The following is a 16,513-nucleotide window of genomic DNA, read 5'->3' as shown; positions in this document are numbered from 1 at the left end:
TAATTGAAATATATAAAAAATTTATATACAACTATGATAAGTGCAATACTTAAACAATTAAGATATTAATTTACAAGTAAAGAAAACATTCATGAATAAATTACACATAATACAATGAAATAATAACAGAGCTACTTAAGTATAAAATTGATAAGTTATTTTTTATTTTATTCTTTTAAATTTAAAATAATATTTTATGCTTAATAAAATTATTTAAAAATTAAAATTGGTTTAAAAAATAAAGAAAAAATATTTTTAAAAAGGTTTCGGGAATTCGGGTTGGTCCGAATAAGCTCAAAGTGTTAGGACCGGGCTTGACTATTTGAGCTTTTTAGAAGTGGTAAGATACTTCAAGCCTGATCTGATAAGCCCGATTCAAATTGAGCCCAGCCTAAAGAAGTCCGGCTCACTCGAATTATGCCTCTAATATAAATAAGTGAATGAGCTTTTCATATGATCAATTTTTTTGGACAATTTTTCTGTCTTAATTTTTACCCCTTTCCTGTCACTTGAATTAGCTAGAATCTCAAATGGTTCCATGCACATGTCTTAATTTTATTGGCAATAATAAACAAGTTTAAAATTTTAAGCCATAATTATATGTATTAGTGTATGCCTCTTATGCACTAATTGATATGATGAGGTATACGTGGAGGTGGAGATGAAAATAATGATTATTTATCATATATATATTTTGTTAATTATTTAGACATGGAGGGTGAAAAGGGAAGGGAGAACATATTATAAAATATTATTTTGAAAATAAAAAATGTAAATTTTTTAAGTATTTTGAGATTATTGTTTTAGAGAATAGCAAAGAATGAAAAAAAATACATATTTTTATTATTTTTTATTTTCAGAACATGTTCTACAACACATCAATTTTTAAAGAATAAAACAAAAAAAAATTTCAAACAGACCGTTCAATTTTTATATTCCCTTTGTTAAAAAATATAAAATATTTTTTAATTAAATTACATTTCTCAATAAATTAATTAATTATTCTTAAATTAATATCATTTTCATATTTATTTTTATTTAAAAGGATGTTTCATTTGGGAGTGAAGAGTTGAGTGGTTTATTTATTAAAAATATTTTTTTAAAAAAATTATTATTTACATGTTGAAAAACTATAATGCTTTATATTTTCATACATCTAATTTTAAAAAATAAATCATATATTTTTTTTAACAGAGAGTATATATTGACACATTGAAGACGTAGAATATAACATCAAAGTGATGTTTATAAATGTTTTCATGATTAATCAACAGAGGGTGGCCTAAAAAATCGTTAAGTCGGAGAGGTCGGTGTAATTCACCTAATCGCAGTCATTTAGCTGTAATTTTCTTTAAAACCGCCGCCAAAAAGGCTTTATGACTTGTGAGCCACGCAAAACTTGTGTTCTTTTTCTTTGAGGTCATTGAATTTAAAGGAACCATTCATATGCGAACATAACTACTTAATGTTGGTCTAATGTTTTTTTATTTTTTTGGCTCAAAATTTTAATTCAATTGGTAAAGATTGAGTTCTTAATCTATGAAATTGTGAGTTTCAAATTTCATTATAAATATAAGAACTTTATTAATAAGTGATTTGTAAATATATTTGAAAGCATCCTTTTAACTGAATTGATTATCTATTTTTTTGCAATAAAGCATGTGAATATATATAATACGAGGTAAATGAAATCATCTCCAACATGTCAAAAAATAAAATAGGATAGATTATTCAACATGAGGGGGGTAAAAAAACAAAACTATTACCTTATCCACCAAAAACGTCGTATGAACAAGCCGGTATATAACTAACTAACTAATTAGTACCTCCTAGCACAGTACAAGTAAAGCAAGAAATTAAGAAAGTTCAGAACACAAAGAAGAGCATAAAACAGATCCAATCTTGCATGATTCAGATCATGTCCTCCAAGCCACTCTCTGCCATATCTCCCACTCACTCCATTGCTTATCTTCACAAGCACTGAGCTGATAAAATATCCCATGGAGGTTGAACACCATGAAAGTGCAGTACACATGCTTCTCATCCTTCCAGGAGCTTTAGAGTAGAAAAACTCAAGCATTCCACTCAAAGTAAGTGCATCTGATATAGCCAAGAACAAGTATTGCCATCCCAGCCAGAAAACTGACAGTATCACAGCTTCATTCTTCTTTGCTTCTTCTCTTCTCTTAGCTTCAACTATGGCAGCCACTGCCATGGACACTGATGCAAGAGCTAGCCCTAGCCTATTCTTCCAAGTGGTTGCAGAATCCTGCTTTGAGTGAAGTGTTTGTGTCCGTAGAAGTACTTGAGGTTTTCGAAGATTGGTATGGAGGCGATCATGATGATGAGTGGGAGTACTGTGAGGGATTGGGTGGGGATTGTGAAGGTGTTGAGCTTTCTGCTCATGATGATTCCTTGTTGAACTGTGAATGTCTGAAGCTGAGCTAGGCAACAGTTCATCATTATTGTGGTTAAGAAAATTGGAAGGAGGCCAAGGAAGGTTTTTGTTTCTTCTACCTCAGCGTCATCTACGGTGTCATACAGCAAAGCTTTGTTTAAGAACCTGCAGAAATATATGTTGCCTCTTTTTGTTTAATCAGATAGAAACTCTATCTTGTCAGGTGTGATTTTGGGATATGCATGCTTCATTCATAGCTAGAACCTAGAAATTCATATACTTGGTAGTAAGTAGCTGGACTATCTTAATCCGAAGTCTTAGGATTGTGACCATGGCATGCAACTGTTTCAAAAACTTGCTAGGAGAATTTTGTTATCTTTAGTCCTACACGACTCTATTTTGGATTAGTTCAAAAATCAATGTAACTGTATGATTTGACACTGAAGGAAAAAAAAAAGACTTATTGCACCATGGCCTTATTGAAACACTTGAAAAGCGACAAATCTTACTTGAATTTATCATGTGATTGTTCTGTCGCATCTTCTTCTGCTACTGCCCTGTGATTCACTGTCCCCACTGCTGAAGCTTTCCGGTTACGAGCTGAAGAAACAAAAACCTTGAAACAGAATATAGCTGAAATTTCAATACATAAACACCTACATACAACACTAGAAGGACTGTAAAACGTGTATGTTTAAGCCTTAAAGAAGTAAAGCCAAGTTGCAAAAAACTCTGAATAATACCTTAAAGATCCTCTTTAAAGGACTTCCAGAAGGAGATTTATAGCGATAAAAGGGAAATCCAAGGACGAAAATGCAAAGAGCCAAACCCAAGACTACATCAGAAATCACAAAACTCAAGTTCCAGCCTAGATTCTCTTCAACCCAAACCATCACAGTTGCTGCAGTAAGGCCTCCTGTGCATAGGGAACAAAAGTACCAGTTGAAGAATGAAGAAATGTGGTGTTGCTTGTTGTGATCAAGCTGATCAGCACCATGTGTAGGCAATGAAGACTTGATTCCACCAACACCAATGGCTATTGCATAGAGTCCACAGTAGAGTATAGCAGCTTCACTCTCAGATGGCGTTCTATTCTCTGCTGGTTTCAAATTGGAGTGTTGAGCTTGGTATGTCAGCAAGATTAGTCCCTGCATTATTGTCTATCAGTTTTATGTCATATCCGATAAATGTACTCATATCAGTTCTTCCTGGTTTAGGATTAGGAATGTTTTGGGGGATTGAAGAACATTATATATTACCAGTAGTTCTATGACGCAGGCGATGATGAATGTTTTGAACCTTGTGAAGAAGGAGTCACTGATGAAGCCTCCAACAATGGTAAGGAGAAAGGAGGTTCCAATGAAGTTAGTGACCATGTTTGAAGACTTGGCTGCTGAGTAATGCATTGACTTGAGAAAGTAGGAAACAAAGTTGGTAGCATTTGATAAGAACACCATGTTCTCCAACACTTCCACCACTGTAATCTCAAAAAATTTCACAACATTAAATGACTTCTATATGCGTAGGACAGGACTACAATCTCCATATAACATAAAATTTCTAACAAGATATATTATTCATGAGTTATAAATAGTGTAACTCATTTCTTAACTTCTTGTGATGCATAAACTCAAATTAGTTATTTGCTAATAGTAGCAAACTAGCAATTTTTTGAGACTTGTAATTGATGAAATTCATTTGCAAAGACTTTGCTGCGTTCAAACATGACTTAATTACACTGATTTGGTAAGAACATGTTCAATAGAATTAAACTAGAAGAGGGGTACATGATAAGAAATGGCCTGCAACAATAACTTCAAAACTTTTAGATCGTTGGGCTAATTTATAGAGATTTTTGTGCATCAAGGTCTTGTAGTTTCAATTTGGGTATAGTTATTTGACTAATCATCCTATTATATGATACATATATAAAATATCAATAAAATTTCTAACATGCTACATTATTTATAAGTTATAAATAATGTGACTCATTCTTTAGATTCCGTGCAATGCATAGACTCAAACTAGTTATTTGTTAATTATAGTCATTATTTGAGACTTATAATTGATGAAATTCATTTCCAAAGACTTTGTTTTGCTCAAAAAAATAACTCAGTTACATTGGCTTAATAAGAAGAAATTTCATGTTCAACAAAATTAAACTAGAAAGAGGGTAGAGGGTAAGAGAGGATCTATAAGCATAACTTCAAAATTTTTAGATCTTTGAGCTATTTGTAGATATTGTTGTGCATTATGGTCTCCTAGTTCCAATTTGGGTTTAGTCATTTGACTAACCATCCTATTGTATGTATATATCATGAAGCCGTTACTGTAGCCAAGACTAGTCACAACTCTGCCCATTTTTTGAGCTCTCCATGATGATATTTTTAGGGAAAATTGTGGAAAATGACCAAATCCGAAAATTATTAGAGAAAAAGGACCTAACTTGTAGATTATGGAAGAAAATGTGCAGATTCATGGAAGATAAATTGCAGACTCTGAAAGAAAAATTGCAGAATCTGGACCCTTTTTGGGTTCATTTCCTCAATTTCCCTTATTTTTATTTGCTTCTTCATCTTGGTTTGTTTGCAAGGTTTAAAAAGAGATGACGTCTTGGTTATATACATATAAAAGTCATAGGATTCATCAGACATGAACATGTAAGTTTAATCACTTCTCAAATTCTGTGCAGTGCATGAGCCACATCTACATCTAATCGTCTATAAAGTTTGTAAGGTAAAAAAAGAGCCTGCGAATGTATACATACATAGATCGATAGATGGACATAGGCATGCATACATATATACATTAATACATGCATAGAGAGGGGGAGAGAGAGAGTGATTTACCACAAGCAAGAGCAGCAGCTCTGAATCCACCATGCTTTCTTGGATCTGCTTTCCTTCCTTTGTAGTCTCTATATTCTTCACTTTCACTATGATCTGTATCCTGTATTTCATTTTCATAATCAAACATTTTAAAAAACAAAACAAGACAAGACAAAGATCATGTTCGAAAGAAATCAGTAATGGGATCTCTCTCTTTTTAAATTTTCTCTTCAACAATCTTTTTGGCCATTGAAATATTCAGCAGCAGATTCAGGTTTTCTGTATATGTAGAGCTATTACAAAATTGTTCCCTTAAAACATTACCATTGAAATTATAAGCTGATGAAGCAAAATCAAAAGAAAATTCAGTCTTCTCAAACATTACCATTGTTACGTTGAAGATTTTCTTGTGACACAAATGAAGCTTTTGAGTTTTGAAACAGCAGATCTTGAGCTTGAATAAAATTTTATATATGCAAGCGCGCCACTCTCTCCCCTCCTCCTATATATATAGAGAGAGATATTTTGTTCTCAATTTCTCCAGCAAGATACTAAAGTAATTAACACATGTATGCAAAAACTATGGGAAACTCAATGGAATGTTTGGTATGTTAAAAAAAAAAACGCTTTTTTAGAAAGGAAATGATGGTAAATACACTGATCTCATTTTTTAAGATGCATTCTCCTTATTCTTTCTATATAATATTTTTCCGTATATCAAACATATACTAAAGTCATAATAATGTTATTTGCATGTAGTCATTTTGGATTATGGGGGGATTAATCTTTACCCTGTTTTAGTTATGTTAAGCATTAACAGTATTCCACAAGTTGGGAAGAAAATTTGAGTCTAACCTTTTTTTATTTTAATTTTCCCATTTGGATTCTATTTTTAATCTTCGTAAGTCTTGCAATAAATAAATGGCTAATAATATCACACTTTTTAGGATAGTAATGAAAATAAAAAAAAATATGGCATTAACTGGAAAAACAATAAAGCATGATTGTTATAGTAAAAAAATAAATTAAAGATAGAAAAACATGTGGGTAAAATAATTGAACATACGAAAATTTTATAATTTTCATATCAAATATTTTAATAATATAATTAATGGTTATTATTAATGGTTCTCCTTCTCGTCCTTTTTTACTTGGTCAATGAGATCCTCTTTCTTCTTATTTGTTTGTATTATGTGCTAACGTCCTTTCTTTGATGATTCATCAAGCAGATAATTTTGTTTGGCAGAAAGGTATTGCAATTTCTACTGGGAATATTCCTAACACTCATTTGATTTATGCAGATGAGACTCTTCTTTTTTGTCGACCAACTAAGCAAGATTGCAGAATTGTTAAGGCTCTTGATCTTCACTGTTATAGCACCATCTCTGGTCAATTAATTAATTTTAATAAATCAATTTTGGTTTGTCAGTCTCTCATGTTCGCATTTAGGCAATTATCTTGGTTCTTATATTGATGGCCATGGTAATTCACCGGTATGTTTTCGTGATTAATTGGCTCCAAACAGATAATCAGGCTTTGCTTGCTAAAAATATTTGGAGACTTTTTATTGGAAACCAATCTCTTTACAAACAGGTTTTCATATCTAATTATCTTTCTGCTGGTAATGATGTGTCTTTACTTTCCAAATGTTCTGCTTCTCGTCTTTGGAGAGATATTCTTAAGTCTGCTAATATATCATCATTGATAATTTACATTGGAATGTGGGTAATGGGAATTCAATTTCTTTAAGCAGTCAGGTAATATTTCTTCCTCATGGAAGGTTATCTCACCTTATACTGCGTGATTCTGTTTCTATCTTGGAATGCCACTTTAATCTCTCTACCCTGATTCCATTTCATCAAGATGATGTTTTGATTTGGTCAAAGTGTCAGACGGCAAAGTATTATGTTAAATCAGGTTATTTATACTGCCTGTTGCAGACATCTCAAGTTTCTTTGCCTATCAACTTTCCATGGGATTCAATTTGGCAAAGTTGTTTACAATCTCAATTAAAGGCTTTTCTTTGAAAAATAGCTTGGAAAAGGTTGAAAACTTCAAGTTTGTTAATTAAATCACAATCCTAACTTTGTAGATCTATGTCCTTTCTGTCATTCTACCTCTCTGAAACCTTGTCTCACCTTTTTCTTCACTGACATTTTGCACACCTTGGTTTGGAATCATTCTGGTTGGTCTCTTCGAGCTGTGTTGCTTTTTTTGGCTAGATCATGTTCAGTCAAATAAATCCAATCTGAAAGTTCATGATATTTTAACTTTCTACGGATTGGATACTTTATGATTTGTTTGAGATAAGATTTGTTTTGCAGGAAAAAATTTCTCACCAATCGATGTCATCAATAAAGCAACCAATCGTGCAATTGGTTTCGGATTGTGATCAACTAGAATACAAGACTGGTTCACTCCCAGTGCTTTCGTATTCCAAGAAGATATGGAAAGCTTCATCTATAATTGCTTGCTTTACAGCAGACTTTCTACTTTCTCTTTCAGTTTTTATCACTTCTGCTTGTTCATTTCTTGTGTATATTTACTTACTCAAAACCTTCATTTTAGCATTTGATCTTGGTGTCAGATGCCTATTTTTGCACAAGATATTATAAGGATATCACATCTCAATTTAAAATCTCAAAGCTTAAGTTTATAAGTTTTTTTTTATAATTATATATTAATTATTAAGCCTAACTTTATTTGACGTGAAACCTCTTACATCATTTTAAGTTCACTCACATTTAGACAACTTAACATATATTTAAAATTATGTTAATACACAAACTATAAATTTGAAGGAAATAAACATGTAAATTATGGAGTAAAGCAATCATGTAGTTTACAATCATTTAAAATATTGACTATATTTTGTCTAAAAATATGTCTTAATAAAATAAGAGAGATGTTGTACGGAAACAGCAAAAGAGAAAAGTTTCGTTATCATCTAGAAGGGATGGAAAAGTACATGTAAGAGCAAAATAATGCTAATCAACCAACTAAAATAGGTGTAAACAGTAAATGCTTTCATCACTTGAACAAGTTGTTAAGAATTTAAATACCAACCTTTATATATATAACAATTTAATTAGAAAAGATCTACTTTCTATTTCAAATTATAAAACATATTTAAATAAAATTTTACATACCAATAAATCTTATTAAATACACTTAACAATCTTATCTTTTTAAAATAAAAATATAAATTTTTAAAAATACCCATAATTTAATATATTAAAAAGAGAAGAGACAAAAATTAATTACAAAAAAAAGGTTAATATTAAAATTAATACATTTAATGAAACCTTAATTTATCCAAAATGTCTCATATTTTAAATTTTTTTTTAAAAAATACCTTTACAACTTGAGATAGAGAAAGTATTATATATTTTTAATACCTCCGGTAGAACCTACTTCTTGAGCCAAGAAAAACGTTCGTGAGTGGTATTATAAATTAATAGGATATTAATAGCAACGACAATCTATTTGTAATAAATAATTTCTGTACATGTTCTTTTACATAGATATTTGATTAAAATATAGATGCGTCCACCTTACCAAAATCCTGCCATTCCATTCAAAAATCAAAAGCATAGAATAAGTTAAATTCCTATCGATTATTTTTTCCCAAAAAAAAAAAAACTTCTTTGATTATGAGTTTCTGACTAACTTTTAATCTACGAAAAACAATGCGTGTAACATGGAAGAAAACCTGCTCCTTTTATATTTTAATTAAATAGTTGGTCTTGTGTATTGTACAAAACAAAAAATTAAATCTATTTTTTATAAGTCGTGAGTAATATAATTTACTATAAATTATATATAATTCTATAAAATTAATATTATCTATTAAGACTTATTGATTTTAATTAAAATCTTACACTCATAAGAACATATGTCACGTATGTTACCCCGAGCTTATATGAAATTTAAGGTAAGCCATACTATCGGTAATTGATGGGTTATGAATAGTAATATATATATATATATATATATATATATATTGTTAACTAAATTGATTATATAAAACATTTACTTAAAAACAGCTATTATAAATATAAAAGCCAATGGGATGTTTGTTTTTAACCTTTCAGAGAGCTTCAAAAAAGCTTTGAATATAGGTACTTTCATACACACACATGAAAGCTTTTTAAAAACGTTTTCATGGTAAAATCACTCCGGCATACTATACCAAAAAAAAAAAGAAAAATAATAATAAAATATTTTAAATTATGTAAATGATAATATAATCTCTCGAAATACTATAATACTAATGGAGTTTTTAGAGACTTTTTATTAAAAATTAATATAAATAATTAAGTTATTTTTAGTTCAAATATCAACTGTTATTTACAAGTTTTGTTTCAAATTTTACAATTTTTTTTAAATCGTAAGAATTTAACAGCAATTTGTAAATTTGCATTTAAAATTCTGATATTCTTTAAGTATTGCAAATATCAATTGTCATTCATAAGTCTTGTTCTAAGATTCATTACATTTTTTCTTAAAATCACAATAATTTAATAATAATTCATAAGTTTGCATTTGAAATCTATTATTTTTCAAGTGTTGCAGATATCAATTACTATTCACAACTTTTATTTTAATATTCATAACTTTTTTTCTTAAAATCACAAGAATACAACAATTGTTTGCAATTTCACATTTGAAATATTGAATTAAGGGCAATTTGATAATTTACATTAACTTTAATGATAGAAAAGTTTCCTAAAAATTTTGAAAAATTATGACATTTTAAGGGATTAAAATGTCATTTTCATGTTTCAAAGAGATTTTTTTGTATTTTTTCAAAAAAAAAAAAGCTTCGGTATATTCTGTTTAAGAGCATTTTTAGGTACAAAGACTTTGATATATAAGAGTTCCCGTGGCTTTTATTTGTAGTAAACAAGTACTGATTTTACAAAATACGAAAAATATACTTGGAATTTATACAATTATTAAAGGAGTAATTCGCACCGTGACAGGAAAAAAAGGGAGTTATTGACACCGTACATTCCATATTAGGATAATATTTAACATTGAGACATTTGATTTGACTGAAAATACTTACTGAGAAATAGGCAAGCTGCGTACCAATTGGTTTTATTCTCATTTTGGATTCCCTTGTTAATTAAAGTAGTCGTAACCTTTAGGCACCTCGATTTTGATTTAATTAATATATTAAATTTTACTTTTGTTAGAAAATAAATCGAAAAAGTCTTAAGAATGATCAGTGAGTTTCCTTGACTCCTGAGATCATTAAAAAAATTCAAAGTTTTGCAAATATGACTGCATAAACTTCCTTTAGATTTAAATAGGGAGCCACAATATCTTCCAAAAATATCTTCAGCAAACCAGATTTTGTTTGGTTTGAATGAGGAGCCATATTCTACAACAATGTCACCACCAAGTCATTTTTTTTATTTAAACAAAGAGCCATATAATGCGGGGTGTGTTTGGATTTCGGTTGTACAAAATTAATTACAGAAAAATTAATTATCAAATGAAATTTTAAAATAATTGATTATCAGGTGAAACTTCAAATAGCTTCTCCTACAATCGAGTTTCAGAGCCATAATTGATTATTTGAGTTATCAAATACTTCTAGACCTTCTTTCATACTAGCTAGATAGGTAGATGCATACGTATAGTGGTGTCTTAGAATCAAATTCAAGCTAGTAGTGAATTTTATTTTAAACTTTTTAATCCATTTTATCATTCTAAACTTAAGCAGTTATGGAACCTGCTCTGGTTACGTCATTTGCTTTATTGAATTTGAATATGCTTAAACTTTTAATTTAAATTATATTTGCATTGTCGTGGTTTTACAAGTTATGTTAAGGTTTTAATTATTTGAAAAGATAGCATGAATTCTGGTCGAACAAATATCGAAGAGGCATATTCATTTAGTCATATAAACAGACGTAAATTCTTGAGCCATGAATGATTGTAATATTCTAATATCAACAATGATAGTAACAACAAAATATAGTAATAAATATATATAGTTTACAAATAAAATATAATCAGATAAATTTATAGAGATATATAATAACTAACCAAATATTAACTAATTAATAAAAGAACTAACATCTATAGCCATACTTGTGTAGAAAGTCACATTATATGTATTTCATTTATAAAAAGGTGTTCTGATTTGAAATAAGGGTAATCATGCTTAAGGATCAAAATGATAAGATATTTGCAGCTAAGGATATTAAATTTATGAATTTGTTCAACATGACCAAAATTCGATTATAAAAATAAAATGTGTAATGACAAAAATGCTCGTCAAACTAATTTATCTCATTTATGAATGATCCTTTTAAAAGTAGTTTAATACTGAGACAAAGGAGATTTAATGATTAGCACTCAGAAATTTCACTATATATGACTATGAAATTTTTGTATTAATATTAAATTTCTTATAAGTTACTATTAAATTCTCTTGGTGTGATTACTAAACATTAAACAAGATAAATTATTTGTCTCATAGACATTTTGTCATTAAACGTTTTTTTTCTTTTCAAAAAACAACTTAAGTCCTATAGAATAAATAATATTTCAATGATTACTCATTTCTTAGGCTCCATGCAATATATAAAAACAATTATAGTTAAATATTAATAGATAATATTACAAGATAATGAATTCTTGTTATCCTTATCCATTTCCACCTTCAATATTAGTAGTATCTAGTTTGATAACGTAATAGTTAAAAAAAAAATTAATAATTTCATCTCTATAATTTTAACTAGATTACAACTAAAAAAAAATTTTGAATATTGAGCTTTAAATAATTAAAATTTAAAAATTAAATTATAATTGAGTTAAAATTATAAAAATTAAATAATTGATTTTTTCCATAAAATAAATACTCCCCTAGGTGGACCTTTTTGTTCGGGCTGAATCTTTTAGCCATTGGGCTAAGTTACACTCTTATGGGCTGAAACAAAGAAACCCAAACCGAATTTCTATTTGCTTCAACAACATTCATCTTCGAAAAGCCGATTCATATATATTTGGAAACCCTAACACGCTCGCCCGTCGTCCCCTGGCCACTTCCCAAGTTCGTGGCTGAGGCTCTGCGGTGCAAGCAGGCCTGTAACGATCTCTCTCTCTTCTGAACTTTCTTGAATTACTGTAATTCGATTTCATGATTTGTGTGCTGGGATTATTTGTATGAAGCTTCTGTCTCAGTGTTTTTCTTTAGCTTTTTCTTTGCGTGTTTGAGAAACTATACATGTTAATTGGAGTATACATGTGAAGTGCTAGTTCTAGCAACGCTGTTGTTTCATCGGAAACTGTTTACGAAGCACTTTCCGGCATGATATCTATCCATTATTGGCTTCTGGAAGTTCATCTATTTAATTTCGGCTATTCTGTTGCTATTTTGATCTCATACTCACAATTAATATATTATTCCGTCCGACTCAGGCGAAGCTGGAGTACGATTCACATGTCTGTTGTTAATTCTATAAAAAAAAATTGTATTTTTGTTGATTTAACCGCTATTTTTGAACTTTCTTGTGGCTTTGCTTACTTCCCACTAGGTGCTTCAGGGATCGTTAGTTTTTCTGGAAATTGTTAATGCATTGAGATTTTGTATTCTTATGTACTTTTTTCCATTTTTATTACTTAATGCTTTCTATTATATGATGGTGTGTAATGCTAACGGATGCTTAGTTTTGAATTTCTTTCAGAGACAAAATGGCAGTACCTTTGCTTAGCAAGAAGATTGTCAAGAAGCGTGTCAAAAAGTTCAAGAGGCCTCAAAGTGACAGGAAAATCTCTGTCAAGGTATGCCTTTCTGGATTAGTTTCCTCAGTCTTTGAATTACTCTTATTTAGAAATTAGAATTCTTTTTAGGGACATTCAGCAAGTGTGAACCTTAATACTCTTAATTATTTGGAAACCTATTTTGTGATGTATGTGGGTGACTTCTAAAATTTTGAAATCCCTTGTCAATTGAGTGTGGTATGTATCATTTTTCATACCCAAAGATGTAATCTGTAAATATATCTCCAACTCCAAGTGCTTGCAAAGTTAGGATGTACATTTAGGTATTTTTCTCCCACACATCAAAGTTGAAGTATTGTTTGTCCTAAATCTTGTGGAAAGGAGGAGGTTTTTCCAAGTATGTTTAGGTATTTTTCAATTCTTTCTTATGGTGTTTCTGCATGGGAATTCTGGTTTAGCTTATCATATGATCATACTAATGTTATTCCAACTGGCTGTAGAGGATTTCTTATTTGTATTTTTTCTTCTTTTGTAGCTTGCAATTGTATATTTTTTGGACTCTCCTTGGTCATTCATTCAGTTTTACATCTCTGTCTGAGCCTCTTCAATTTCTTTTTTTAAGCTTATGAATATGTGTATATTTTGAAATACTATCAAGTATCAACCTTCAGCAAAAGCTATTAACATGTCATTGTATAATGAAACGTTGAAAGAACAAATTCCTTTTAGAAAAAAGGAGTAAGGAAGAGTGTACGGATGTGACAATCTTGTTTGTTTTAGTTTGGGTTCATGCTAATAACATCATATTGGGGATTAGAGACCTTGTCCATATGCTTAAGGCCAAGCTTGTGGTTGATTCTTCTTTGGTGCTTTGCTTTACAATATATTCTGTCACAAGATAATTATCAAGACCCTACTTGTCATATTAATCCTTGTTTGGTCACTGAACATTTGTTTGGCCGAACCTATTAAAGCACCTTGGCTCCTTGGGTTGATAGTCTATCTTTACTGTGGTATGCAGCCAAACTGGCGAAGGCCAAAGGGTATTGATTCCCGTGTGAGAAGAAAGTTTAAAGGATGCACATTGATGCCAAATATTGGTTATGGTTCAGACAAGAAGACCCGCCACTATCTCCCCAATGGCTTCAAGAAATTTGTTGTGCACAATGTCAAGGAACTGGAACTCCTGATGATGCACAACAGGTAAGTAGTTTCCTTTGCATGCAGTGTTGTTAAAGGTGTTCACGTTTGCACCTTAGGCGCTGAGGTGAGGTGCAGAACAGCCTTGTCACCTCTCGTGCGAAAGAGAGGCGATGGGTTCACTTAGGCGGTTGCCTTTGTGCGTCTTTCTAGAGCAAAAGGCAAGCCCCTGGTGGTGCCTGGTTGCAATTTCCCAGAGTATTTATTCACAACGTATAAAATGATTTCTACTTCTATCTGTTTTCTTCATATAAAATTTTTCAAAGTATTTATGTGAAGGTTAAGTAAGTTTACACTTATCATTTTATCTATGATTTGTTGTCTATATATTATGCATTTTCACATGATAGTGCCTTGCTTCACTTGGATGTGCGTCATTCTAGTGCCTTGTGCCTAAGGCATTTTACAAGCCTTGCACCTTAAGTGTGCCTTTCACCTTTAACAACACTGATTACATGTCAAACTTTCAAATTCCCTTGTCATCATGCCCTTTGTTGATATATATATATATATATATATATGCAAATGATGAAATTTCAGGACTTATTGTGCGGAGATAGCGCACAACGTGTCAACTCGTAAGAGGAAGGAGATCGTGGAGCGTGCAGCTCAGTTGGATGTTGTTGTTACCAACAGACTGGCCAGGCTGCGTAGCCAGGAGGACGAGTAAATTGCTGAAGCTTGTGTTGGAATTAGTTTTGCTTATTCTGGTTATGCAATTTCTGAACCAGATAGGAAATCCTATTCAGATTGAATGTTCTATTTTCTGTGGTTGGATTTTGGTAGTTTGGACTAAAGAATTGTGCATGTATGCTCTGTTTCGCTCGTCATTTTGTTGGATGAAGCTTCTACAGTTTTGGCTTTGTGGAAATACTATGAATCAATTTGAGATAGTCTCGCCTATAGCTATTACCTTATTTGCTTAATGATTTGGGTAATTTAAAATTAATTTGAAATAATCATTTTGTTGTAGTTGTCGTCGTCGTCGTTAATGACGGTTATCAATCCTTTCATTGGAACTCAATATTTCTCATTGACTACATCATGGTTGGTGAGTGACTAATCAGTATGAAAAAAATTTCCAAGTCCTATCTTGAGTTTCTTTTGACCATGGCAAACCGAACTTACTGGTTAAAATTATCTTAAAATTTGACCCCGGCTAGCTCAGGGAGAAATTTTTTTGATTGTATTTACCAACATTTAGTTTGACCTTGTATACTGTGTCATTATTTTTCTGTCCCGCTTAAGTTTTAATAATAATAAATAATTTTTAGATATTTTAGAGATTTTTTAAAGAAACTTCATTTTTAGATATTTCACAAGAAGATAGATTAAACTTATTTTATGATTTGATTAAGTAATCGTTAGGAAGTGATTGTCAGATTTTGTGGTTTCTTTATGAGTTTCTGGTCATATAAAAATGATTTATTATTTAGTTATTTTAAAATTTTATGACATTTTTGTGTGTATATGTATTTTCATGACATTTTCTTTCATTTATTATGTCAAATTATTTTTTTTATACTCTTGCAAATTTAAACCTGAAATATTGTACTTAAGCTGCCATAATTTTTTTTATATTACGACCGACGCCTATTCTAAATTTTTTTCAAAAACAATTCAAAAAAGTTTATTAAAATAGTTAGAAATCAGTTTCTTTTTCAGAGTCAAATTATTTTGAAAATTCTGAATAAAAAGTACTCCTTCTATTTAAAAATATAAATCATTTTTTTAAGATTAGATGTTAGAAAACATAAAGTATTTTAGGTTTCAATATGCAATAAATGAGATTTTTTTAAAAATATCCTTAATTAAGCGGTATGATTAATAAAGTTTTTTAATTGAAACAACCTCTTAAATAAGAATAAATATGAAAACAGTGTAATTTTAAAGATAATTAAATAATTTATTAAAAGTGTAATTCTATTAAAAATTTATAATATAGAATAGAAGGAGGAGTGTAAAATTGGGAGAATGGCAGTAAAATGCCACTAAAATATGCATACGTCAGTCAAGGACTACAAGATGCTCTAATTATTTTGAAGTCCTTTGGTCGTTTTTTGGAACTAACGTTTTTCATGAAATGACAATATTGCCTCCCCCTCCCACCCCCCAAGTTGAGCAGCACACCTACAGAGCTTGATTAAGAGTGAAATGGCGCATATGAAAAGAGATAGTTAATTGTCATGGGTGGGGCTTGGAGTTGCTGTGTGGTTTTATATAGTTTCTAGAAACCCTTACGACTTTTTTTATCTATTTTCACTCTCTTAGATTTGTTAGTTAGTATGGGTTCGCCTTGTTCAACGTCACCAATGACGTTGGCGAGAACGTTGGTCTCCTTCTCAGC

The 16,513-nt window shown here is 30.6% G+C and overlaps 2 protein-coding genes across 3 annotated transcripts; one reads left to right on the top strand and one right to left on the bottom strand.

Moving 5' to 3' along the window:
- Positions 1-1,819: 1,819 nt before the first annotated feature.
- LOC129287830 (protein NRT1/ PTR FAMILY 4.2-like) lies at positions 1,820-5,686 on the bottom strand. The gene is given in 7 exon segments (XM_054924079.1): positions 1,820-2,241; positions 2,244-2,563; positions 2,908-3,014; positions 3,142-3,546; positions 3,658-3,875; positions 5,248-5,347; positions 5,612-5,686. Coding segments are annotated over 7 exon segments (1,575 nt in total). The 5' UTR covers positions 5,615-5,686.
- A 6,500-nt stretch (positions 5,687-12,186) lies between these two features.
- Positions 12,187-15,059, top strand: LOC129287886 (60S ribosomal protein L32-1). 2 transcript variants are annotated; one of them, XM_054924153.1, is made up of 4 exons: positions 12,187-12,326; positions 12,930-13,026; positions 13,988-14,169; positions 14,707-15,059. In XM_054924153.1, the coding sequence occupies exons 2-4, from the start codon at positions 12,937-12,939 to the stop codon at positions 14,834-14,836; spliced, it is 402 nt and encodes a 133-aa protein (XP_054780128.1). In that variant the 5' UTR covers positions 12,187-12,326; positions 12,930-12,936; the 3' UTR covers positions 14,837-15,059. The 2 variants fall into 2 exon arrangements, with proteins under 2 accessions (XP_054780128.1, XP_054780129.1); XM_054924154.1 differs by having other exon boundaries at positions 12,270-12,330.
- The last annotated feature ends 1,454 nt before the right edge of the window (positions 15,060-16,513 follow it).

This window comes from Prosopis cineraria, unplaced genomic scaffold (genome assembly GCF_029017545.1).
Source record: "Prosopis cineraria cultivar Desert tree isolate PC_DT_omini unplaced genomic scaffold, ASM2901754v1 PC12, whole genome shotgun sequence".
Classification (NCBI taxonomy): Eukaryota; Viridiplantae; Streptophyta; class Magnoliopsida; order Fabales; family Fabaceae; genus Prosopis; species Prosopis cineraria.
Note: the sequence above shows the minus strand (reverse complement) of the source record. Positions and strands in the feature narration are given on the sequence as shown.